At 40.5% G+C, this 26976-nt stretch overlaps 1 protein-coding gene across 4 annotated transcripts in view; it reads left to right on the forward strand.

Annotated features, from left to right (window-relative positions):
• Positions 1-26976, forward strand: part of Pcsk5 (proprotein convertase subtilisin/kexin type 5) — a 417146-nt gene that overhangs the window by 216226 nt on the left and 173944 nt on the right. For all 4 annotated transcript variants that reach the window (XM_021151578.3, XM_029472674.2, XM_021151579.3 and 1 more), the window contains exon 10: positions 8957-9060. In XM_021151578.3, coding sequence (XP_021007237.1) covers positions 8957-9060 — 104 coding nt within the window. The remainder of the gene's footprint in view (positions 1-8956; positions 9061-26976) is intronic.

Here is a 26976-nt window from a genome sequence, read left to right on the forward strand (position 1 = left end):
TCTTGACTTCATTTACTTTCAGTAGAAAAGAAAAAGTGATTCTTTATTCTCTCCTAAAACTAATTTTTCAGGGACATCTTAAGCCAGATCATGCTTTGTTTAGGTTTGGTTTTTTTTTTAGTTCTTTAATAATATCATGAAGTATATATATAAATATATATATATATATATATATATATATATATATATATATATATATATTTACAACCAATCAAGGTAGTCTGACTCTTTAATACTTGTGAACTTACTGAGCCATTTCAGCCCTCCTTGGCTTTTCACAGTCACATTTGACTTTGGTAACTTCTATGTTGGAGCATGGCAGTCTGGGCTCTGGAGGACATTGCCTGGCTTCAATCCCTACTTTGATTATCTTACTAGCTGTTCAGCTTTGAAATGTGTGAAACTTTCTAAAAGCTAGGTTTCCATGTCTGTAAAAGGGAAACAGCAGTGCTTTCTGTCCCTGTCGCGGTGGGTGGGGTGTGTGAGTTATTTTGCATGCATTGAATGAATAGTAGACTTAAAGCCTCCAGCACAGCACCAGAGGGAGGCAGAAGCAGAGTCTTCAGAGGAAAGCAGAAAATCGAGCTGCTTTCTGAACTTGGGTTTCTCTTTTCCCTCCTCCAAAGCTACTTTCCCATTTTCCTTTTCCTTTCTTTCCTAAGAAAGCACTCTGGAAATTCTCATGTTTGAATTCCTCTTAGTTTCCCACAAAAATCAATCTGACATCTCACATCACGGTACAATAACTCCATCCCTAACTCTTCTCTTCCTGATGCCGCTGCACATCTTCCTACCATGGCACGGTCTCTCGGCTCACTTTGATTTTCAACGGGTTCTTTTTCATCTGAAAGAACATGAGTCAGGAGGATTGCAGTGAGTAGGAAGCCAGCCTGAGCTACAGAGCAAGATTTCTCAGAAAGGAAAGGATGTAGGAATGCCCATACAAGTCTCCAGTTTGGGTGTCAGTTCAGAAACTCTAAGTCACCAAGACCAACACACATGGCACGTTCTTACTCTTCCTCACTGATGCTGCAGGACTAGCTGTAATTTCAGCATCCTAAGGCATACCATGCTTGAAGTCAATGCACGAGATGCAAAGGCATTATCTTTCCTGTCCCTTGAGCATAAGCATCTCTATTACACCACCAGATATTTTGGAAGGAATTTTCATTTGTCTTTATTAATTTCTTCTGAGTATATGTGGGTAATATGTAAATTTTTAAATGATGGGTTTCTATTGATTTACAATAATGAGAAATACTGCCAGAAATTGATGTAAGTCAGGAGTTTCTGAAATGTGTAATAATATTTACTCCAAATTCTAGAATCTAAAAAGCTTAGTGATTTCCAATGAACTTTAAAATTAAAGTTGAATATTGAGAAGTTTTGTCTAAAATATGCTTCTGGAATGAACATATAGAAAGATATTTTATTCTTATTTTTATATTCATTTCATTGTGGGGGTAGGGAAGCATGCTACAGTGTATGAATGCATATATGTGTGTGTACATGAGAGCATGTATATGTGCATGTGTGCACGCATGTGTGCAGATTAAAGACTAGCCTTTAGAATTTATTTCTCTCCTTTCACCACATGGATTCCAGGATTCAAACTCAAATTTTTAGTCTTGGTGGCAAGCACCTGTATCCACTGAGTCATACCATCAACCTAAAAGAACATTATTATAATCATTTATGTGTAACAGAAAACAATGGGAGGAAATTTGTAATGTAACTGAGACTATCAGCAGTGTGGAGTAGGGTGTAACTTAGAGGCAGAGCCCTGGCCTGGCATGCACAGGGCCCTTCATTCCACCCTGGTACTGCCAGTGATCAAAAAGATTCACACAGCTAAGTTACAAGCACTGCAAATCTCTGAACTCTGCAGAAAATACTGAGAGCCTTTCAACCGGACAGTCCACTTCATGAACAGGTGTGTCTACAGCTCCTTCCTATTATGCAATACTATAAAGCACTCTGATAGCAAGCCAAAGAGCATTCCACCATGTCCTCATCAGTGGCCAGGCAGCAAGGCTGCAGACCTCCCGCTGACAAAGGCAGTATACAAAATGGCAGTGTGCGTTATATACCCCAGCCTAGGCTAGGTGATAGATAGCTAACTACACCGTCATTTTAAAAGGATTGTTAAAAGAGACCTTTGCAACATGTCTTAGGAGCACTACAATTTACTAAGAATATACCATCTGCTAACATGTTTGACTGTGTATTAGAAAACGGTAACCATAAGAAAATAGCTTGCCTGTGATGGACTTTTTGGACCAGTTTTAGAAAGCATTGTTTGGTTACTTGAGCTTTGTCAGGCGCATGTGCAATTTTACCCTCTGAGTTTTCCTGATACTCGCTAATCTCCAAAAGTTGCCCTGACTCTTGCCTTGGGGAACTTGTTTACCTGGTACTTTATTATATTCATCACCTCCAAATCTTGCAGCTGCATTGCTGAATAAATGGTTCTGTCTCCACGTTACTGCAAAGGAAACAGTCCTGGAAAGGCGACCCTCCGGGTTTACACAGTAAGCACAGATCATCTTGACTTGACATAATTTTTACCATTCTCGTTTACCTGACGACTATGTTTATTGGTTTTAGAACACATCTGGATAAATAATGACAAGGATAGAGCTATGGCTGTGTTCTGCAGGCCTGGTCAATTAGAATAAAATTGTGTTTTTAATTCATGCCATGCCTTGAAACAGAAGGTGAGCAAGAGCTTTGCACAGAGTCACAGGGGTCAGTCAGGTTAGTGAAGTGTGTTTAGAATGTCACCTACTGTCTACCTGCAAAGATTTTAAAGCTTGGTGGCAAAAGATGAGAGACAGTTCCAGATTTGGGATCGTGGACTGAACAGAGATGTCCATGTACATTCAGGGTACTCTTGTAAGGATGTATAGGTGCCAGTGGAAAACTTACCGTCATGACGTCTCATCTGTGAATACTGTTTCCAGTTACTGTACCTCACCATCTCCAGTTTAATAGCTATCATCATTCAGCAAAGTGCAAAAATTTATTCAGCACATATGTCAGTGAAGGCGTGGCCATGGAGCATGCCCAATATACCTCGTGTATAATGGGGTAAGAATGTTATAACAGATACACTAAGTGGCGAAGTAGAATTTTTAAGGGCAAAGGCCTCTCAGAGTCCCTGAGAAAAGTTCGCATCACTTGGCACTGACTAGCTTCATGCATAAGTTTTGAGACCAGGTTTTTTTTTGTTTTTTTTGTTCTCTTTTGTTTTGTCTTTTTTTCATTAGACTGAATTTATAGAGCCTGGGAATTCTTTCACAGAAGAGAAAAACCAAAAACTGGACCTGTAATCATAAGCTAATGTGTCCTTTGGTCTTTTCTAGTTCGGTTAAGGTGTGAATGGATCACGCATGGCTCAACAGGGGGTTCTGATACAAGCCATAGTTCTAAATGTTGACATATGAGAAATCATGCTTTTGTACACAACTTGATTTTAGGGCTAACTTTTTAAGTGCGTGCGTGCGTGTGTGTGGGGTGGGGTGGGTGCGCACACGTGCACTCGAGCATTTGTGCATGTGAAAGCTGGTGGTAGGCATCAGGTTTCACTTCTCAGTGACTCACCACCGTATTTGTGTGTGTGTGTGTGTGTGAGAGAGAGAGAGAGAGAGAGAGAGAGAGAGAGAGAGAGAGAGAGAGAGAGAGAGAGAGAGAGAGAGCTGGAATCTTTGTCTAGCCTGGAGCTTCTCAAATAGGCTAGGCCGGCTCACTGGAGAGCCCCAAGAATCCTGTTTCTCCCCCTCACCGGTGCTGGGGTTACAGGCGCTCACCACTGTGCTCTGCTTATAGAGCTAGAACTTCTGAATTAAAGCTGAACCCAAGACAGAAGCACTGCACTAGGAGGTGGGGGGGTGGCCCCTTTCTCGGTCATGACAGGAAAGTCGCTTCCCTTCCCTGAGTCACCTAGGCTCGGTTATCACTGGTGTGCACTGACTGCTATTACCCTTCTCGGCAAGCTTTGAATACATACTTCCTCGTCTTCTTTAATCTGCTCCTAGTAAACCCATTCTCACAGTTACTAATTTCTTTAGCATAGGCTCAATGACATTCATTTTCTGGCTATTTGTTTCTAGTTCTGTTTTAAGTAACACTGATGAAAGGAACCGGGGTGTGCTTGGGTTGGTTTTATTTAATTGCTGAAATAGTTGGGTGATGGCTGACTGTCCATGCAGTCATCGATTGATCTGGGTGATACCTGGTCATTTCATTAGACAGAATCACTTTCACTCAAGACAGATGATCCAAGTAGGAAGCCACTTTCATTCTGTGGTTTCATTCTCTCCTCTTGTTGATAAATTTCTTCTAAGGAGATAAGTGTCTTATCCCTTTTATCACTTACCTATAAGCTTAGGAGGAGGACGATAGTGGTGATGATGGTGGTAGTAGTAATGAATGGTCATGTGGTGTTGGTGTTGGTGTTGGTGTTGTTGTTGTTGGTGGTGGTGGTGATGATGATAATGATGATGATGACGATGATGGGTGGTGATTGTGGTTGGGGTACATCTTTTGTAGGGAATGAGGGGCTCTTTTTTCTCTTGAAAAAGTTTAGGTGAGTCAGTTGCCCAGGATTCAGTTTAGACCTTGTTTGTAAGGATCATTAAATGTAAGCTTTTTTTTTTCAACACTCACACATCTGATAATTATTTTCAAAAATTCTTGGTGAGTGACTTTTTTTTCTTTTTTAATATAAGTGCTAGTAGTTACACTTAAAAGCTTAATGAGAAGCACTACACAAAACTAACTCTCTTGGGACATGTCCTGCTTAATCTAAATCTTGTAGTATGGTCATTTAAAAAAAAAAAAAAAAACTTTGAACTGCTGAGAGCAAGAACATTGTGCAACCCCGTGGTAACCAAAGAGTCATTGTCCTGTATTAACAGCTATAAACTAGTGGTGTTTGGGGACAGATTTGAGCTCATCAACTGAGGAGCTTAACTAACTGGGCTGTGAAGCACATCAAAGTGAGACCTTACCAAGGGAGATGACCAATTCACAACATCAATGCTATAAAATTACATAATAATGTTATGATCTCACATAAATGTGAAATCCATTTAAAAGACTTGGCTTCCTGGTATATGTTTCTCTTGATCTTTGATTAAAATGTATGAAAAAGTTAGACCTTCTACAAGCAAGATTAAGACTAAGAATATTTTTAATATGATAGTAGACAAAAGTCAGGCAATGGAGTACCCAAGGGTCACCTGACCAGAAGGCCACATCCAGAGATGTTTGTTTGGCTTCTTGACTCAGAAAGTCTAAGAACAACCACAGAAACCAGAATACATCTTTGCTCAGAGCAGCCTGTGGGCCTGTTCTGGAAGCAGCTGTATCTGCTGACCAGGAGTCTGAGTGCTTACAGGCAAAACTCTGCAGCTGTGGATTCAGGCTCTGCCTGTGGCCCCTCCATGGGCTTGCATGACTGTACAACTTAGATTCCCAGCTTTGTCTCTGGGAAGAAAATGCTAAAGTGACCAGTCCCTACATCATGAATCTTACTATTACACAACAATATTGTATAGGTAACACACAATGCCTGGTTTTAGCCAGTACACTCTAAGTGTTTGTATCTTATTACAAAGTCAAGCAAAAATGAAAAATGTTTACAGTGTGAAACAAGGTTTTTCCAGAACTGCCCAGAAGGTGAAGTTCATTTCCATGAGTCCTAAGATCACAGGTGGCTACCTTTTGATGGGTACTGTTGAAACAACTGATGGCAATCACAGGAAGAAGTCCCTGATGCTGCTAGAGGCAAGCAGCAAGCTCAACATGAGCCATCTTCCCTCCCTAGCTTGGCTAGCCATTTGCCTTCTCTGTTGTAGCTTTTTTTCCAGTTGTTTTTGAGAAAGAGCAGGCTTGGGTTTCGAGGGCAGGGAAATCTAGGCCAAATGTATTTGTAGAAGTATGTGATTTTTTTTAAGGGATCTTATGTTACTGTTGTGCCTACAGCTTTCCCCAGGAAGGGTGTTCACCCTTTCCTCTGTGCTTTCACTCTCAGCCTGGCTACCAGAATGTTCTCTTACCAAATCCTTGGGTAATCTGGCTCAATCCTTACCTCTATATCATCCCTGTAGGAATAAGTAAAAATATGAAATACGATGGAAATCAAACACTGCATGATCAAGAGTCCTTCAGAGTGCTTCCGTGACTAAAGCCCACCACCATCTACTACAGTTAAGCTCTCGCTGTTTCCTGAGCTCATTAGTTGTCTTAACCATAAACAGAAATGCTACTTTTTTCTCAACCCACTGATTTTTTTTCCCTGCATTTTCTTACTTGTATATTTTGGTGAAATTCAGGCAGCTCAGTTCATTGTCAGGTGTCAAAGTAGAATTCTCTGACCAGATTGTTCTTTCCAATTTCCTGATGCTGAGTTTTCTAATTACAACTATTCCAGAAACTAGATTTTGTAACTCAGTGTGTGAACGGGTAACCCAAGCAATGTCTTCGGGCTGAGTTGAATGTGGGAGGCTTCCTCCATCTGCCAGAGCACAGCTGTCTCAGGTACAAGATAAATGTTCCGTTGGGTGACTTTTCCATTTTAGCACTGAAGTGAACTAAAGGAAAAATGGGTGACTCCTCATGTTCAAAACTCTATGCTAAATTTTTTTGAGTCTTGCCGGTATCATAGAACACTCACTTCAATTCTGTTATCCTAAAGGGTACTATTTAAAATACAGATGTTCTAGCTATGTGTTAGTGTTATCTCTAAATTGCTAGGTTGGTTTAGATAGATACAGCCATCAAACCCATGGGTACTTTTTGTTGTTCTGATGTTTACACATGAAAAAAAAAACTGTATGCTCATTTGGAAACATTGTGGAAAACCATAAACGAGCAGCTGGCATGTCTACACAAACTGGGCATTTTTGTTGAGAACTTTGCCTTCCTGCTAAACAGGGACACAAAGAAGAGAATGCACTGTGGGCATCCTGTCTCAGTCAGAGCAGAGCATCTGTGTTGAGACCAGCATCCAGATGAGTTTCTGCATGTTACACAGAGCAGGGCACTGAGTCTTCTGAGTTATCATGTGAATTCAGGGCAAGTCTGCAAAGGTCCAAAGCAAGCTGGATGCCTTAGAAGCAGTTTCCCTTCCTCCTAGTCCCCACTGCACACCTCTGTCTCTTTCTTGAGTCTCTTTCTTTTCTTGCCTGCTGCTAGAACTGTTCTCTAAAATGGTTCTCAACAAGGGTTGTATTCAAACAGAATGAAAATACTGTTTCCATTACTCTCCAAAGTCCACTTAGCATGACTCTAATTGTTTAAACATAAGTCCTTTCACTAATGTAAACTTTAAAAAGTCATTGTGCTCTCAGCTTCCGAAGACATCAGCAGGGCTAACTCTCTGTTTTCCTTCTGAGAGGTGAAGAAAACTCAGTCATTCTTTTCTTCCCCCCAACTTCTTGATATTCAAACTACCAAGTAAGAGCATCAGGTTACCTGAACAAAAAGACAAACTAGCTCTTGAGTAATTAGTATTACTTTAACCAGTTATCAGGTTCTATGTTCTAGCTAGGTGACGAAAGTAATTCTTTCTAGAGATTAATTTCACATAGAAAAGGGAAGAGCTGCCGTCTGGTGATAGAGCTACTAATTTCTAGGAGAGCACTGACATATGCTAGCCATGATGGGACAAAAATCGGCTTGAATCCAAGCAATGAATGCATAGGCTTCACCATTAAGTATTAGCCACAGTTGGTAAGAGCTCTCTCAGCAGTGAAATGGGAGAATACAAGGTGGGTGTCCAGTAACTTGCTCAGAAATCGAAGTGAGTGTTCTCTGGGTTGTTGAATCCTTCCAACACTGGGTGAAGGATGAGGAAAATGGTTACATAGGCCATGTGATAATTATTACCATAGTTCTCATGTAAGTAAAGGATAACAGGGGTGGCGATGCTGAACTATGGGTAAAGGTGCTGACTTCTAAGTCTGATGACCTGAATTTGAAAACAGAACACATAATATAGAAAGAGAACTCATTCGTGAAAGTTGTCCTACAAATGCAGGCACTGTGTAGTACATAAGATCACAGAGAGAAATAATTAAGTGAGAAAATACTGAGATGTTTTTTAGATGGGCACATCTCAGTCTACCAGACTGAAGAATGCACAAGAACGGTGTGTTCCCACTGTGTCTAGTGCCTATTGCGCACTTGTGTTCTCTGAAAGAGACCCAGACTGTCTAACCTGACTTGGATGTGTTTTTCTTAGATTTTTCAGTTCTTAAACAAGTGTGGCCTCTTCAGTCATTACCTTCTGTTCCTCTCTGCTATCAGCCTTGAGAACTAGTGAGCCAATTGTTTAAATTATCGCCTACACATTACAAAGCGTGAATGTTCTTCTAGCCTCTGCACCTTAGAGCCTAACTTTTGGATCAAGCCACATTCTCTTCCTAAAAGAACTCTGGAAGTGTGGGCTTAATTTCAGCTAAGAATTTTTTTCTGTGTCCTACCCATGTATTTGTACATCAGGTTAAATGTTCATCTTTGGTAAACTGCAAATTGATTGCCTAGTTGTAAGATTAAAGGCAGAATGTTCTCGAGGCTTCTGCTTTGACTTAGCTGTGTCTGAAGATGCAAACTCTCACTCAGGGGACAGTAGCTCTGAGGTGAGCAGTTATTTCGTCAATCGAATGAGAAACCTTTGCCCCCTCTTATCACTAAGCAACAGTGACACACCAACACTGAGCATAGGATCTCTTCTTATGGTTACATCTTCTGCCTCCCGCAGACTGACGTCATGTCCCCACACTGAGAGCAGGAGTGGCCTTTGGCATTTGATTATCCCAAACCCAAGTTTCTGTCCCGTTTTTAGTTCCTTGCCATTTTGATTTTGCTTTTTGAATTTGCTTGTGACTCTCTGCTTCCCCCATCTTTTTTTTTTTTTTGGTACAATGATTCTTACCTTGTCTTTCCCCAGTCCGTTTCTGACCTGGAGAGACGTGCAGCATGTTATTGTCAGGACTTCCCGTGCGGGACATTTGAACGCTAATGACTGGAAAACCAATGCTGCTGGTTTTAAGGGTGAGAACTTCTTTCCTATTCTGTCACAGGCAAAAAACATTTTTATTTTTCCCCCAATTTTAAATGGAGAGCAGGAAACTGAACCCTTCAAACACAGCAAAATGAAATTTTGTGCTCATACAAGAAGAGTTCTTTGGTCTTTCCATACATAAAAGGCAGATTGATTTTTTTTTAATTAAAAGTATACATACATGGCAGATTTTCTATGTTTCTAACATCATTGGTCAAGTGTTTAAAAATTCTTCCAACTCCTAAGCATATCTGGCCTATGAGAACCCTAACTGCTTTGGTATTCACTGTCATTGATTCTCTGAGTGGTATTTTTATAACTCTGTGTTTTTAAGTTCTTCACCTTTTTTCCTCGTGTATAATAGCTGACATACATTTCTCGCTGTGATCTAGCAATTCGTCATGCATTTTGTAACACTATTTTTAATAGTTTTAAAACTCTCAAAACAGAAAAGCAGGCCTATGTCTATGAGTAAAGCAACAGCTAAAGCCTCCTACCGAGCAGTCCCTAGTAGCTGTGCATGACATAGAACAATCATGGGATGCTCTGCTGAAGCAAGTTGTATGTCTCTTTAGTGCTCTTAACAGTAGCCATAATCCTCTTTGTCATGGATAATATAAATCATAATAAATAGGAAGTCATTATGTAAGGCATTTCTAAAGATTAATGTGTTTACTCAAGTTGCCAATAACCTACATTTTAATCTATGCAGTTATAACAAAAATTACTTCATATCACAGCTGCAGTCTCAAACTTTTTCCCAAATAATTTGAGATCCTAACGTATGCCCCTCTAGGGGAGACCATGTTCACTCGTGTAAGGAATATGTAAGTAATCAGTGGTGAGTCTGGCACTCAGGCCACTGGAAACATGACGAATAATCCCGAGGAAGCCATTCATTTTAAGATCCCTAATTGCTCCCGATTTCAACATTATGGAATCTGAATACCATCTACATGATATCATATATAGAAGCTTAATATATCCATAGGGAACTATGTCCAGTATATGCAAATACTTAGCCCAAAATGTATATCCTTTAAAAATTCTTTTCAGATAGCTCATGGTAAATTCACTCTTAACCATGATCTATGAATCTGTCAAGGATGCACACACAGAACCAGTTAGTGGATGTTTTTACATGATCCATTCCATACCTTCTGCTCTTGAAGTGTGGTCCTTTTCTTGGCTGCAAACTACCCAGAGTCATATATTGGCATGCTGTTTCCCCTGAAAAAAAAAAAAAAAAAAAAAAAAAGCTGTAAATTCTCATTGCTGTCCTGCTCTGAGAAGACAATGTGCAATCTCAGAATTGTAGTTGCATGGGCAATGTTAAAATTCTTTGACATTTCACTTCTTCCAATAAAACACAACACAAAAACAAAACAAATAAACAACAACAAAAAAGAAATGTAAGTTTGTCTTATGTATGTTTCCTGTTGGTTAGCATCAGCCTGCTCTTAAGTCCTACTAGATAAATCCATGACCTGCATGGCAGGGGACGGGACCAACATTAACCTGAGCTGCAAGGGCCGTCTTAGCAGAGGGCTCGCACACTAAGTCCATTGACCTCCGTGAAGCTGAAGCATCAACTTTAACCCAAACAAACGTCTTAGTCTGACTTACTCCTTTCTGGCAACTTAAAAACTGCAAATGGTTCTAATAAAGCACACAGCTCTTTGGAAGACCTCTGTTGGTTTTGGAGAGGGGAAAACAGGGGATTTAAACTAAATCAGCAGACCCAAACATGAATTTCAAGGGACTGTACACTGCTTCTGGCAAGGAGGAAATTGTATTTTACTGTTGCACGTGGCAATATTTAGTATAATATTTCACTCTTCTCTTAGGTGGCTGCCAAGAGTAACAATTAAAGTTCATTTGTTCATAGATGAATTACTCAAAATGGTCTGGGCTCCCACAGGAATTGTTTTGTAATTTTGTTGATGGCAAGCCCCCATAATTCATCTAAACATGATCATAATAAGATGAATTCTTTCAAAGTTATTTTCTTCCTTATTCTAAGCATTACTATCCCTTCCTGAGTGCCCCACAAATAAAAGGGACAAAGGCAGAGGCTAGCAGGAGCAAAATGCTCTGGAAAGGAAGGAATTTAGGTCACCAGGGCAGGAGGAAAACGGACTGGCTTTTTATGAAACAGAAACTCAAAGAATAAAAAGAGCAGATGTTTAGGAGAGATTTGTGCAGTGATTTTTCTCCCCAAGAATTTGATGTTTAAATCAGATCCACCAGCAGTAGGAGCCTTGCTTAGCGGGGACCCAGAGCCACCTTTTCTCTCTTACACAAGAGAAAGCAGAGTGGCCTATAGAAGAAGCCTCAACCATGGTGCTACCTCACCCACCCCACTCAGTCTCAGTGCTGCATGAAGCATAAACATGAAGCAGAGTCAGGTGGATTTCTGTGAGTTTGGGGCCAACCTGGACTACATAGTGAGTTAGAGGACAAACACACACACACACACACACAGAGAGAGAGAGAGAGAGAGAGAGAGAGAGAGAGGAAGCAGTTTCGCAGATTGTTTGTTTAGTGGCTACCTCCAGAATGGGCATGTCAGTATCCATGACAGAACTTCTCTTTTCACATTAGAGAAGGTAGAAGTCGGATTTAGTCAGAAGATCCAGTAGTCTTCCTTATCCTGATAAATTCATAAAAGCCAATAGTCCAAAGGGGATGAAAAGTTGTCTCTCACCAAATCTGCCAGATGTGTCTTATGCTTCCTCCCAACATTTCTTTAGGCATACCCATATGCCACACACTAGCAACAGCCAGCAGAGCTGGAAGGTAAGGGAACTGTGGAAGGGCAGGACTCTCCTGAAGGTTGGTCTGATGCACACTTTCACTGTGTGAGCCTGGACTAGGGAAGTGTTTCCCTTCTCTTGGGGCAGCCACTACTCTGCTCTGCTTCTCCTCCAGTGTAGGAAGGATGGGGACCTCTGGAGACCCACCTTTGTTCTCTGAATGACACATTGGTGGCTGAGGTTCTCTATACCCCTACTGCAGCAATCTGAAAATGCTCCCATAGCTAGGCAGGCTCATGGTTTGCAAAGCCCCAAAGACAACTTGGCTGCTAATGCTACCTTGATTTTCACTTAATTTAACTTAAATGATTCTGTCCTGCTGCTTAATAATAGTAACAATGGCAATAATAACCCTAGCATAATTAAAATGTCTCTTTGAGCAGGCTAATTTTGAAGAATAAACATAAGGAAATGAGTGCACACCCATATAAAATAACTAAATGCAATTGCTGACTCCATTTTGTGAGTAATTCTAGTCAATTTTTAGGTATCTTTTGACAATGTCCCTCACCCCAGAGTTAGTGACTTGAAAAAAAAAGGCTATGAATATCACACATTCATGAAAGACTCCACTTGAAAATGTATGTAAAAATAGGAAATTGTTCATCTTGGAGCAGATGTGAGATTCTGTCAATGAAGAACTAACATGCCAGCTCTAGTGTTCCAGTGCTGAGCAACATTCCCAAAACCAGAAGATGCCTTCAGCATGAGATGGTTGGCATCTTATCAGGGTTAGCTCCCTGATCTTTCCCCTTATGAACACTCTCTTCTCGATTCTTGAAACTCCTTTTCATCGCCAGCCCATGCGCCTTTAACAACAGCAATGAGCTATTTAAAAGGAGCTCCCTCTACCCAGGTGGTTCTTCTCACAGAATTCAATGGATACTGTCTCTTTATTGATTTATTCCTAAGGATTTCCTGAGCATTTTCAGTCCTCCAGCCAACTAGCAGTAGGGAATTGTGGCACGATGGGCTAGCATTGTTTACAGACACAGAAGCTGACACAGGTCTTTTGTTTGGGGGAGATAAGGCTATCACACACTACATAGGGTGAGCTGGCTTCAAACTCACTATATAGGCCAAAGTGGCCTTGAATTTATAGCAATATTGATATTTCTCCTTCCTTAACACTGGAATTAAAGGCATATATCCATGACTGGCTGACATGTACCTACTTTTATTCTCATTCCAACCCCTGACAACCCCTCCAGGTCACGATAGACAGAAGTATTGATAGCACTATATTTGGCCACAGCAGGACACACCTAAGACCTAAAGCACCTGTCATGTGTTTGATGTATATTTTGACAGACTCTTCTAACACTGTCGCCCAGAAGATTGCCCATGATGTTCATCCAAAAGATTTTTTCTATAGTCTGGGGATCAGAGCATTTCTGGGAGAAAAAAAAAAAAAAAAAAACAATAGCTTTTCTTGGGCTCTTCTCTCCTCTGCTGCATTACGCGTAGGAGACCACAACCAGCCGTGCCTCTGTCCTTGCAGTGCCCAGACTTTGTAGTTGATTCTCCTCCCCAAATCCTGAGCTGTGCTTTGAGGATGTGGTTGTGATCCTACAGAATGCATGAACATCTCTTTGAATCAAACTATTTGTATTTGGATGATATGACTGTGTACAGTTAAACTCTCTTATATCTAGGAACAGAAGTAGATATCAGATAATAAATTAGGACCTTCTGTCATCTTTACTAGGCGAAAGAATGAAAAAAAAAAGTCATTGAAACTCAAAAAATGACCACTAAGTGAGCGAGGTTGCCACGCCCTCCATTTCACTGTCCACCCAGACTATGTAAGTCTCTGTTTTTCTACCAGCATGTCGCTGAAACCTCCCCCCTGTCCCCACTGACTCTTTCCTGGACCACCACTAAACTACTAGATTTTTTTTTAATGTCTAACTGGTTACCCACCGTGGTAAAAAACAATTGATAGTCTAACATGACTTCTTAGCTTCTCAAATCTTAACTTTTAATCATTTTTTTTTTTACTTTTAATTGCCATCATTGCATTTCCATTGGTAGGGAATGGTAATTTTAAGACATTACAATATATTTTTAGTAACTACCTGCCTTTCAGTTTGTAACACTTATTTAAAAAAAAAAACAAAAATACTGAAACCATTAAGCATGCCATGTATTGAATCAAAATGAAAATTTGGATTTGTTTTGTTTTGTTTTAAGAGTAAAAAGTAATTTCTAATGTGATGTCACTTGAAAGGGTAAATTTTATTTCATTTTATTTTATGATTTGCTATTTAAATAATATTGCATCTGCATCTCTACAACCTGCCTGTAGATTTACTGTTGTTATTTGATGTATGTTTCAAAATGTTTGAATGCACAGTGCTTTAAATTGGTATTTCATATTTTTGAAGTAAAGTCAAAATAACTTAGTTTGTCTTACTCAGAGTTTGTATTCCTGTACAAAATTTCATGACCAAGAAGCAAGTTGGGGAGGAAAAGGTTTATTCAGCTTATATTTCCACATTGCTGTTCATCACGAAAGAAAGTCAGGACAGGAACTCACACAGGGCAGGAACTTGGAGGTACGAGCTGATGCAAAGGCCATGGAGGGATGCTGCTTACTGTATTGATTCCCCTGGCTTGCTAAGCTTACTTCTTATAGAACCCAATTCTACCAGCCCAGGGATGGCACCACCCACCCACCCACAATGGGCCCTCCCACCCTTCATCACTAATGGAGAAAATGTCTTACAGCTGGATCTCATGGAGGCATTTCCTGAAGGGAGGTCCCTTTTTCTATGATAACTCCAGCTTGTGTAAAGTTTGACACACAAACCCAGCCAGTACACTGTTGATCTTGTCAATGTGAACAAGGGCATTTGAGTCAGCAGTGGGACTCTAGTTTGCTGAAATAAGACAATTGTTACTGGAAAGTAGTGTAAGTAGACATATTTGATCCTACTGACAGATTTGCTTACTGAAGATAACTCTTAAATTTTTTTCCTCCTCGATCTATGCTTTCTAGCAATGTGTCCATTGAACTTATATTCCTGTCATATTTATTCATTCTTGTATTTCTTGACTTTGGTATGCATGATCTTCTCTTTTAGCTCATCCACAGACTGATGTGAGTCACACACTATTGGGGGATCTTATTTTTATTCCTTTTGTCTGGTGGATGGTTTGACTAGACACCTATATGGTATGTCCCTGACAGGAAGCCCAGATTAGTTGTTACTTAATCTAAATTCTTGTCACCAGAATACTCACTGTACCCTATGGATAGCTAACTACTAAAAGTATGAAGCCTAAAATTATCTTCAGAGAATAAAAATGTAGTTTTCTCCCTGCTGGTCTTCCATCGCGTGGTAGCATTAGATTGGTCAGGTTTCTGTTGGTCAAGCTTTGCTTCAGTTTTATGTTCTTATGAATTTCAAATGCTCATAGTTTTGTACTGAATAAACCCACCTTCAGGACTTTGAATGTGCTCTGTAGTAGAAGGCTTGACAACATGTGCAAGACCCTGGGTTCTAATCCTAGATCACACGCACTTGCATGACACCTGGCCACACACACACACACACACACATACACTATACCTCTGATTTTTCTCTCTCCCTTCCTCTCCCTCCTCTCAAAACAGAATAAAATTGTAGTTGCATAATTTGTGTCATCTCTATACCAGACATTCATGTTGTAATGTTTAAATATCACTTTGAATTCAGTCTTCTAAATCTCACAGTTTCTAATTTGTTGCAGCTATATAGGTGCTGATAAGAATCTGAAAAGAAAACTCTTACTGACTCTTTAGCTATCAATGTGCCACATAAAGTTGTAAGCAGAAAACTAGTTTTTGCAGTGTGCGAAGCTTATATGCTTAAGAGAGAGTTGACATCTCTATAATTCCCTGAAGAAACTAAATTACTACTTCAAGAGAGGATGAACTGATACCCCTAGTCCCTTTTAACTCTTCTCTCAGCAGAGGTGTTTGACTCTCCTTAAGAGTGGTAGATCGTGATATTTCACAGTGATTCTGATATCTCAAGCTAAAATAAAAGCCATAAAGCTCTGATCCCCATGATTTAAGAGTCATCAGGAGAGTCCTACTTTGGTCTAAAATGTCTGAGGGCTAGAAAATAATGAAATGGATTTCCTGAACCACTGATTCTGAATCCAATTCAAAAATAAAATGGCAAGAATTTCAGTCAAGATGCAATCCTATCAGAATACATTTACACATGTCACTGAGAGACTATTTTGAAATTCAATCAGCCTCTTCTTATTGGAGTTATTCAAAACAAGAAACTGTGTTTCTGTTTACCCTCTGTCACTGGAGGTGGTGTGGTCTTGAACATTAACAAGGCCATTAACAGGTGAGGCAAGTAACCTGTACAAGACTTGTCTACAAAGCAAGGAAGTGACATAACAAGAGAAGAGGTGAGATTTAAAGAACTTAGCACTGAGGCCTGAGAGCACACTCCATGGAGACAGAAGCTAGAAGATCAGGAGCTGTGGTCAGGCAGTTTATAAAATACTCTGTCTTTGAGAAGAAGGGTAGAGAGAATTTGGTACAGTTCTTCCCTCAGAGGACATACTTAAGTATGATTATTTATCATCTATATGTTACTCATTAGTCTACCACAATATATTTCATTAGTATTCTGCTGTCTTTGGATTTTAAAAATTGGGCATGTCAAAACTGATATGGATGGACCTATGTTCTTAGACCAGTGAATGGCCTGTGTATTGTTGTCCTTGTTGTCACCTTCCCATGTGAGCCTTGCTCCTTTTTTTATTAGATTTGTGTGTGTAGGTACTGAAGCACATGGACATGCACATTCCACAACACATGTGTAGTGGTAAGAGGACAACTTGAGGAGGTTGATTTTTTCCACCATAAGGATTCCAAGGGTTGAAGTCAGAGAGTGATGGAATTCAGGTGATCAGGGTTAGTGGAAAGCATTTGCTGACCCCATTTGTCAGCCCACCCCCACTACTTTCTACATATCTCCTGTATACTGCTATTCTCATAATTTTTGCTATTTCCTCCCATCTGAGTTCTTGTTTTCATTTTATATTTTCAGTGACTTGGGGTCACTGAAATGATTTTGGATAAATGGGTAGCCTCCTTAATAGTGCTTTCTGCTTTGTGTGAGATTACGTGGATGTTGAGAAACAATCCCCAGGCTCAGAGGTGTTTAAGAGAACAAAACCTGATTATGCTAACTAGCTTTATCAATGCCACGAATCTGAAGCATAAACAATCCAATGATAGGCATGGAATTTTGAGAGCTTTAGGGTCACAAAATGGCTGAGAACCATAACTTGTCGTATGGTGTCTTGCCTTATTACACCAAGCAAGCGTGTTCTGTTGTTTGTGTTGCCTTGGCATTGGAATAGAGGAGACCGGTTGGAGAAGCTGTAGTTCGGGGCAAGGAGCCTAAAGAGCCCAGAGTACAATGGAAGGCATGCATGATATAATAAAGAAAATAATATAAGGAAAATCAGAGAGCAGAGCTACTTGAATCATGAAACAGGGAGTTTTCTTCTGAAGTACATTTTTGAGCCACTTAGTGACCCCAAAACAATGAGTTGGGTAATAGCAATGACTTCCAAGCAGGGTTATTTTAGATACTAATCTGATGACAGTTTTATTTCCTGAGTTATTGGTATGAATTCACTAGTTCTATGAAATGTCCTACAAAATGACACGGACATGGCAAATGGGCAGATTCCCTGGCAGTGACTGTTTTTCATTTCTCTAGTAAGTGATTTTGTACTCTTGACCTTAAGACCTCTGACATTCAAGGGGAAAAAAAGGGTTGTTCTTTATTAGACTCCTTCAAAACGGGAACAATTACAGATGTGTGCTCTATTATGATCTCTGCCATGTAATGTTATTATTATTTTTTAGGATACCTTTTGAGATGGGTTTTTAATAAGCCCACAGTAAAGAACATGAAAAAAAATGACTTTTATAAAAATGGCAGCGAGAAGTTATGCATTGAGAGGGTTTCATGGATCCTTTTTGCCCAAACTCCTTTCAGTTCTCGACACTCTTTTTTTTTTATTAGATAGTTTCTTTATTTACATTTCAAATGTTATCCGTTTTCCTCATTTCCCCTCCAAAAACCCCTATCCCATCCCTTATCCCCCTGCTCACCAACCCACCCACTCCCACTTCCCTGCCCTGGAATTCCCCTACACTGGGTTATCAAGCCTTCACAAAGTCAAGGGCATCTCCTCTCATTGATGTCCCACAAGGCCATCCTCTGCTACATATGCAGCTGGAGCCATGGGTCTTTTCCTGTGTACTCTTTGGTTGGTGGTTTAGTCCCTAGGAGCTGTTGGGATACTGGTTGATTCATATTGTTGTTCCTCCTATGGGGTTGTAAACCCCTTCACCTCCTTGGGTCCTTTCTCTAGCTCTTCCATTGGAGACCCTGTGTTCAGTCCACTGGTTGGCTGAGAGCATCCACCTCTGTATTTGCAGTTCTTGCCACTCTTAAGTACAGTCTTTGGAAGTCGCTTAACTTCAGGAGCTGAATTCCTATCTTAACATACAGCTGTAGCCCTTGGGCTTCCCATGTGATTTTCGTAAATATTTAGGAAAATAGGTAATTTTGGTCTGAATCTTGAGTTGCTGTAAAATTGCTAGGCAGATAGACTGATAAGAAATGTAGAGTTTATGATAACTCTGAATTCTGTGTGTGTGTGTGTGTGTGTGTGTGTGTGTGTGTGTGTGTGTGTGTATGTGTGTGTGTTGAAACCTCCAGGGGCTGCAATGTACTTGCTTTCTTTTGGTTTCTTAATATAATAGTTTAAAGTCATTTGTTTCCATTTTGTCCTTTGAGGTAACTTCAGAGCCCAAGCTTTGTGTCCAGATTTGCCCCACAGTCCAATAGTATGTATCTTAGAAGTCTAAAATCCTCCATGAGTAAGTCACATATCATTTGACATCACAGGACAGAACTCTATGGTGCAGATGTCCTATGAATGTTGGAAAGGGCTGTTGGTTGGTCATTCAGATTGCAATCCTGCAAAAGACGTCAGACTGAGCTGTAGAGTAGGAACTAAAACCTGACCTGGAAGTCACTCCCGAAACCAAGTGCATTAGAGCGAGTAATATTTAATTGCTCTGATGTCACTCATTCTAGCTTTTCCTTTGCTTCAATCTTGACTTTCAAAGAACCTACTCATTAATAGAATAACCCAGCATTATTAAGTTATAGCTAGTTCATTACTGCTTCTATTGCTAGGTCTTGACAGAAGTTGAAGGCATATCTCCAGCTCTTATGTGAATGCAAGTGCCACACCAAACTCTTATTGCCCTTCTCCTTATATTTTTGTGTACATTAGACCTTTTATGCAATCAAATGAGACCAACACTTTATTAATTTAAATGGTAATTATTTCATCTGGGGATCCAGTTGAATATCATTCCTATTTGGGTGAACAGTCCTCAAAAACAGCACCATGTGCAGCTACAAGAAAACAGAGCGAGAGAAAAAAGGCTCTCTCTGAAGCATTTTATGGATCTCATCAATCTGTCTTGAGCAGTTCTTCCCTCTAGGTCATCTTTTCTAGAAAGAATGGATTCTACCACAGGTAGAGCTCTAAGCATGGAAGAAAAATGAGTTAAGGAAAACAATGGGGGAATGCTTTTGCTGAAGTTCATATGTGCCTGTGTTTTGACACTGGCACCCATGTTCCTGGCATACACTGCAGAACCATTTACATGTAGCTCATCAGAGTTTAGAATTATAACTTGCTATATCCACAATGAGACAGGTATCTGGGCATTGTCAGGATAGGTTCATGGTCCATAAGATGAACAAGAGGCAAAGGAGTCCTACAGGAGCCCTCTTTCCAAATGAGGTCATAGCCCATCTTTCTTGGCATTATCAAGAAGGTTATTGGTACATATGTCTTTAACACAGACATGATCTCAAGTCACAAAGAAATCCTGTAGATTAGTCTTCCACCAATTCTTTGCATGACTTCCTAAGGCTACTTCAGCTAGCTGGCAGCACGTAGTAACATGCCAGGCAATCACACTGCAAAATCCATGTGGATACATCTGCTGTGAAATAAATTGTTCCAGACTTCTGTTTTCCTTACACATGTTCATGCCTTGCTAGCCCATGGCACTTCAAAGCAATTAAACTTCCATCACACATCCCAGTAATGGCTACAACAGACTTCGTTTTATAGGGTGACACCACAAAAGATGTTACACCTTGAACTCCCCAATATCCTTGAAAGAGCCAAGAAGAAGGGCATCATGATTATTCACAAGTGGAACTTGCTCCTTGGCACTCAGTGTCCATCTTGCATGTTTGCATGCCTGCTTAGATCTAATGAAAAAGAAAAAAGACTGTCCCAAGGATGATTATAAAATAAAGTATCTTTTCCAGATGAACCTCTTCACATGCAGGGAAAATCCCTGGTAGAAATGGCTGAGAAGGTCATTTCTCAGTAAGAACTGAAGAGGCATGATGGGCCAGATGTTAGACTGGGTTCCAAGCCTCACATGTTTCTTCTTCTGTGATATTTAAATGAGTTTTGAAGAAGAAAGCAGTTTCTATGCAGTTCACTCAGTTATTTGAGTAACTTAGTTGGAAGAAATCCTAAGCAAAATAACCAGTACATGTGTACGCAGAAGCAGTTCTGAAGACTTAACTGTGGGGTCCAGGCCTTCATACATGTTCTTTTAATATCCATGAAAATTAGTTTCTTCTGCAAAATATGAATAACATATCCTGTTTATATGATTGTTAAGATTTTATTAACTGGCAGGCAATAAAATACATATGTAAAATAACATTTCCCTCTTGTTTAAAATTTCATCTGTATGTATCTTTTTCTTTACGCTTTATCTTATGCATATGGCTGTTTTTCCTGCATGTATGTCTGTTTACCACGTACATGCGTGCCTGATGCTTTCAGAGGACAGAATGCTTATGCAGTACTCTGGAACTAAAATAACTGACGTTTGGAAGCCACCATGTCATGGGGATAGAACCTATGGCCTCTGCTAGAGGAGCCAGTGCTCTTAATTGCTGAATAACCTCTTTATCCCATGGAAGGAGTTACAGAGACAAAGTTTGGAGCTAAGATGAAAGGATGGACCATCCAGAGACTACCTCACCTGGGGATCCATCCCATAATCAGCCACCAAACCCAGACACTATTGCATTGTAAATTACTTTTAAGAAGCATGTTTAATGCATAAAATTATTCAACTTTCAACTCAATGCAATTCCTACGTTAATTTGGTACATTGAAATGACAGGGTTGGCTTAATGTTGGAGAGGTATTTTTAGCTTTGTTTTTTGTTCATTTGTCTGTTTGTCTGTCTGTTTGTTTTACCTCAATTCAGGAAAGCTCTGATTCTATCCTAATAATTTATAGAATTACCACCTTAAGTAATATGCATTTAAAGAAGTAACCATCTGGGCATGATGTAGGAGAAAGAATATACTCATATTCTAATTCATAAATCATAATGTTTTTTGAGGAAAATAAACAATATTCAAGGTGGTGCACACTAAAAGATATTAGCACTGCCTACTGTGCTGCCCACTCTACTGTCTTGTGCTTTGTGATAAAGAAAAGGTCACTGGGGAATCCTGCTCATATCCTGTGGTGCCAAAGCCTATTTTGCCAGGCTAGCCCTAAAGGAATGTCTGTCCTTGCCACCACCTAGTCATCACTAGAACGTTAGAGAAATACAAATGGGGTGCCTGAGCACTAGTGTATCTCAAGTGTGTGTGTGTGTGTGTGTGTGTGTGTGTGTGTGTGTGTGTGTGTGTGCAAAACCCCTCTCAAAATGCATGTTGTCCTATAGTTTGATAAGGAACTTACTCTAAACACTTTATCCTTATCAGTTGTCTGTCAGCTCACAATCTTTCACAGGCTCTGCCAGTTGGACCTTGACTCTCTGTTTGAAATGTCACCTTGCTCTTCTTGAAGGAGAGACATACTACGGTTACATTTCTGTCATATTCTGTCCTTACAGAAGTGGAATGTCCCAATAGTCTGAAAAAACTGCCTCATTGCTCTGATTCCTTACAGGTCCATGCCCACTCCCTGCTCTGTGAACAGGCTCTGTAGATATCTTGCTGACCATAGTCTCCTGCCTCCTCATGCTACTAATATGGCCAGTCTGCCTATCTCTGTGCTTTCTATGATGCAAAGATAGCTTTTGTCACTGAATCTTCTCTTCTTCCATTAGCCACAGTTATTCCTAAGACTCCCTGAAAAGAGTTCTTTGAGAGCTCTGAAGAGAAGGGTCAACCTCAGACACTTTCTGTCCCCTTCTTCCTGGTCTCCTTCCTCCCCCTCCCCACCCCTCACGCTCCTCTCCTTGTTTCTATCCCAGTGCTCTTGTTTTCTTTCCCAGCTGGATTTTGTTGTTTCCCACTCCATTACAAGGAGTGTTCTTAAAGACCTGAAGAAGGAAAGGAATGGGCTGAGAACTCAGCATAGGGAGTCAGCTAGCTTTCCTACAAGGAGGCTGAAGAGCTCAGCTGTATGGTTTGAGTTCATCCAGTGAGCAAGGGCTTGGAACTAGGTGAGCAAAAGGATCTATGAATGGATGGGATGTCCAGTGACCAATCTCAGCACTTTCTCTACTGAGTGGAAATATCACTGTGGTCAGTGACTCAACTCTCACACCAGGAGGACACAGTCTGGGGACCAGACACGTGCTCGGTACAACTATCCTTTAGCCTTGCATCCTGAGCCTCTGGGATATATATTTTTTAATATTCTCATTGTTGTCTAGAGATAATTTTATGTTCCTACAAACAAGCAAAACTAACATCCAGATATGACCTAGGTTACGCTGGAATTCCCCAAACTGACGAAATAGTTTCCCCACCTTTGCTTAAGAAATACTTCAGCACCTTAAAAATGATTTGCTTATTTCAATAATGTTGGAAATAAATAAAGGAGACTTGGGCATAACAAAAAATAACAATAATTTGACCTTTTATGCTTTACATACAGAGAGCGCCACAAGTTAAACAAATAGTAAATATGCATTTTTATATATGCATCTATAATAAACTGTGTATATGTGTATTACACACATATGCATAATGTGTAGAAGAGAGGCCAGAATGTTTTCTAAACTCTGACTATTCAGCTTTGTAATGATGAGACCATCTGACTACCTACAGCTGCTAAGCAAGCCCATCCCAGGGGGAGTTTTGAAGTGCAGCCCCAGCAGACAGCCAAGTATCTGGAAACCGTCCCTGTGCAAGCTGTCAGTAACACTGGTGCAGGCTGGCATGTTTGGAGTTGTTACTAGAGCCCAGGATTTCATGACAAACAAGGGAAAAACAAAAACAAACCATGTCGAAGAATGCAGGTTCCAGCTCCTTTGTTGTACCACCCACCCCCTCCTCCCATCCCCTCTGGAGACTGCACTTTGCACCATGGGGCAGAAGAAGTTATTGGAACTGTACTTCCCCTTCCCTAAGAAGCTCCTGACACTTTCCCATGGAGTCTGCGATGTCGACCTTGAGGGCATGTCAGAGAAGGAGAGGAAACAAAGAAACCCATGGAGATGCTGAGAACACCTGTCCAGATGCTCAGCTGTGAAACTCCAACATCAGGAACACAAAGAGCTCCCTTGCCAACCTCAAAACTTACATATGATATTTTCATATTCCACTGGTCATTTTTGCTTGAAAAGAGCAGTATTTAATTAGGCGTTGACATTACACACATGGGGCATGATACCTTATGACAGTGCCCCAGGGCTGGACAGGCTCTGTGGTTAAGAGCACTGACTGCTCTTCCAGAGGTCCTGAATTCAATTACCAGCACCCACATGGTGGCTCACAACCATCTGTAATAGGATCTAATGCTCTCTTCTGGTGTGTCTGAAGACAGTGACAGTGTACTCACATATAAAATAAGTAAATCTTTAAAAAAATAAATAAAGACAGTGTCACAGACCCTATTTCTTGCCTTTCTCCCCTTCCTGACATTTGATTGATGGGTGCAAGGAATGCTCCCTAATTGGGGCAGCTCTTCAGAGAATGAGGTTCAGAACACTGAGGAACAAACAGCCCAAATGTGCTAGGTCTCCAACAGCTGCAGGCAGCTCTTTGATGTTTAGTTGATTTTTACGCGCGCGCACGCACACACACACACACACCCCAACACACACACACAGATCAAATGGCCTCCTCAAGCCAGGAATTGAGGTAAATGACTTTTATTCTAGTGTTCCTTACAGGTAAATTGATTGATGGTAGATGACATCCAACAGGCATGGGCAACATTCATTTCTCCCATGGTGGGGTCCTCCCCACTGGTCTCTGTAGTATTTCCACTCCCCTTGTCCCCTGCTGTCCACTCTTTTACAAGGCACTGAACCTGGTGGTTCTTGTAGAACACTCTGGCATCATCACTGAGCCAAAAAACATCTTATCCACCTCATCGATTATTTAACCTGGAGGTTCAGTCATGGCTTCTGCATCTAACGAAAGCCTAAGCATCCATCCAGTAGAAGCATAACTGGATGCTTTCTACTTAGCTTACCTCATGACTATATGTGATTGGTGTATATGTGTGTGTGTGTATTTGCATATGTATATATGTTGATGCTGTCTTGGAAGAGTTTACTACATACCAGGCTGTGGCAGCTTCCTTTACAGCTATTGTCCTTTTGAAGGATTTCTTACTCTTTGGAAATACTTTTAGACTTGCAGTAATTATACACTTTGATGCTTTTAATTGCTTTCATTATATATTAGCATTATTGCTTCACTCATGTTTGGCTGAGAACACAAATAATCACCCTGTTCAGGATGATGTTAAATAGACAGTAGATTTCCACATCCCATCTAAGCTACATGATAACTAATTAGGCCAATTATTAGCTTATGCGGGCTCAGCATGCCTTATCCTTGGGATTGGAAGTGTTTTGGACTTGGAGATACTTGGCGTATAATACAGAATCATGAGGAGAAGGCACAAGCATAAACAAGAAATTTGTTTAAGCTTTCTGGAAACCTTATGCCTGAGTCAAATGTAATCATATACAACACCACAATGCCCTTGCATCTTGACTGCAACTTGTTGCATAATGCCAGATTTGGAATTTCCCATCAACCCCATGTCACTTCTACAGAAGTTCAGATTTTGGGAACTGAACTTCAGATTCTGGATTTTAGGTTAAGTACATCCATTTTCTATTGATGAAATACATTGAAGTTAACTTCCAAATAGTCAGCCATGTTCTACACCTTAGTGGTTATGCTCAGCATAATAAGCACAGCCTTGGTTCAGGCTGACAAACAATGGATAGGAAGAGAGTGGAGCTCTGTACCACTCCTCAACACCAGCTCTTAGTCTGCCCATGATGATATATTTCCCAGGGCACCGAACTTTTGATTTTCAAGTCAAGCTTGAAGCCAGGCATGGTGGTTCATGCCTTGAATCACACTTGGGAAGCAGAGGCAGAGAAGCAAGATCTCTGAGTTCAAGACCATCCTGGTCTACAGAGCAAGTTCAGAGACATTCAGGGCTACACAGGGGGAAGAAGCAGAAGAAGGAAGAGAAAGAAAGAAGGAGACAGACAGACAGACAGACAGACAGACAGACAGACAGACAGGTGGAGAGGGAGAGGTGTCAAGATAATCCTGAGCCAACCTGGACACTTAATCCCTTTGGACCTCTATCTGGAGAGCGTCCTATCAGACTTCACTGGAAGATGACAGCTGGACCTTCCTGTTAGATTTCTTACTGTTAGATTTCAAAGGCTCTTGTGGATAGATGCTACTCACTCTATTTGCATGATCCTTCAGTCCCAGGCAAATGGTTCCATCTCTTCCAGGCTCCGTATGGAACGCCTGTGTGTTGGATGCTTGCTGTGTTTTTGGCACTGGATAGCACGAAGCATTTTACACATCTGACAGCTGGTAGCAGAAAGGCCCTCCATCACTTCAGGAAGCTCAAAAACTTACAAAAAAAATTCTTTAAAAAAAAAAGTGCTGTGCCTCTTGTGTACAGAAACTTCATTTATTTTTCTTCCCGGATGAACTTCCTAGCTCTCTTTAAAACCTGGTTTTGTAGACCGTTAGCTGAAGCCATTGCTTAAATTAACAGTATCTGCTTTCAAATCACATGGTTGCTTACTGGTGTGCTCAGTGATTAACTTCTCTCAGCACTTCTGGTCTCATCAGAAAATGGAAATACACCTGCCAGAGAGTATTATCAATCTTCCTGCCTTCTCTTGTCTGTCTGGCTGTTTCAAGCCAGTAAGCTTTTAGATAACTCTGAATTAAAGCTCATTATGCCGCCAGAACTAGACAATATCACTTTTTGCAAGCAGAGCTGCTTTCCAGAGGCCTTTTTATGAATTCTCCATTGCTAACTTACACATACAAAGGCATAAATCTGCACACAGTCCAAAGAGACAAATTCAAGTGATGAGCAATATTCAGCTCCCTCCTCCTGAATATACTGAATCAGAGCTGGCCCTTCCTCACACGACTTTTTAAAAAATGATTTTTTTTCCTGAAATACACTCAAGATCATTAAGGACTTTTAAACATATGCCTTGTTCCCTCAATATCCTTATAATAATTGATTTCTGAATGTTAACTATGGTTGTGTTGGAAGGGGATATTTGCTCACTGTACTCACAGGCGTGAGAGTTTCGGATTGGGATCCCTAATCATATTAATACTACTACCCTGCTTACAGAAGTTTTGTTTCTTGCATAGAATGAGTTCTACTTGATTTGAGAAATTATTTTCAGGCCTAAGTTTTGTTCAGAGTTTGGCATGAGGTGCGTAATTAATAAGTATCCTTGAGCAATAGAGTGGCCCTGCCACAACCAGCTGTTTGCACAGTCCATTTGCCACCATGGTACTTGGGTAAACTGTGTGCCCTGACTCTTAAGTAAATTTCAAAAGATATTGATGACTTCCCAAAAGTTCAAGGGGAAGAAACAAAGTCCTGTATCTCCATTACAGTTTTCTAATGCACTTACCTGTTACTGGTGAGTTCTTAGCTTTTTACCTGTTCTATTCCTTTATCCTGTAAGTATTTATATAAACAAGACACCGTGTCGCTGCTAGAAAACTTACA

Source organism: Mus caroli, unplaced genomic scaffold, assembly GCF_978045245.1.
Source record: "Mus caroli unplaced genomic scaffold, Mus_caroli_1 scaffold_20, whole genome shotgun sequence".
NCBI lineage: Eukaryota > Metazoa > Chordata > Mammalia > Rodentia > Muridae > Mus > Mus caroli.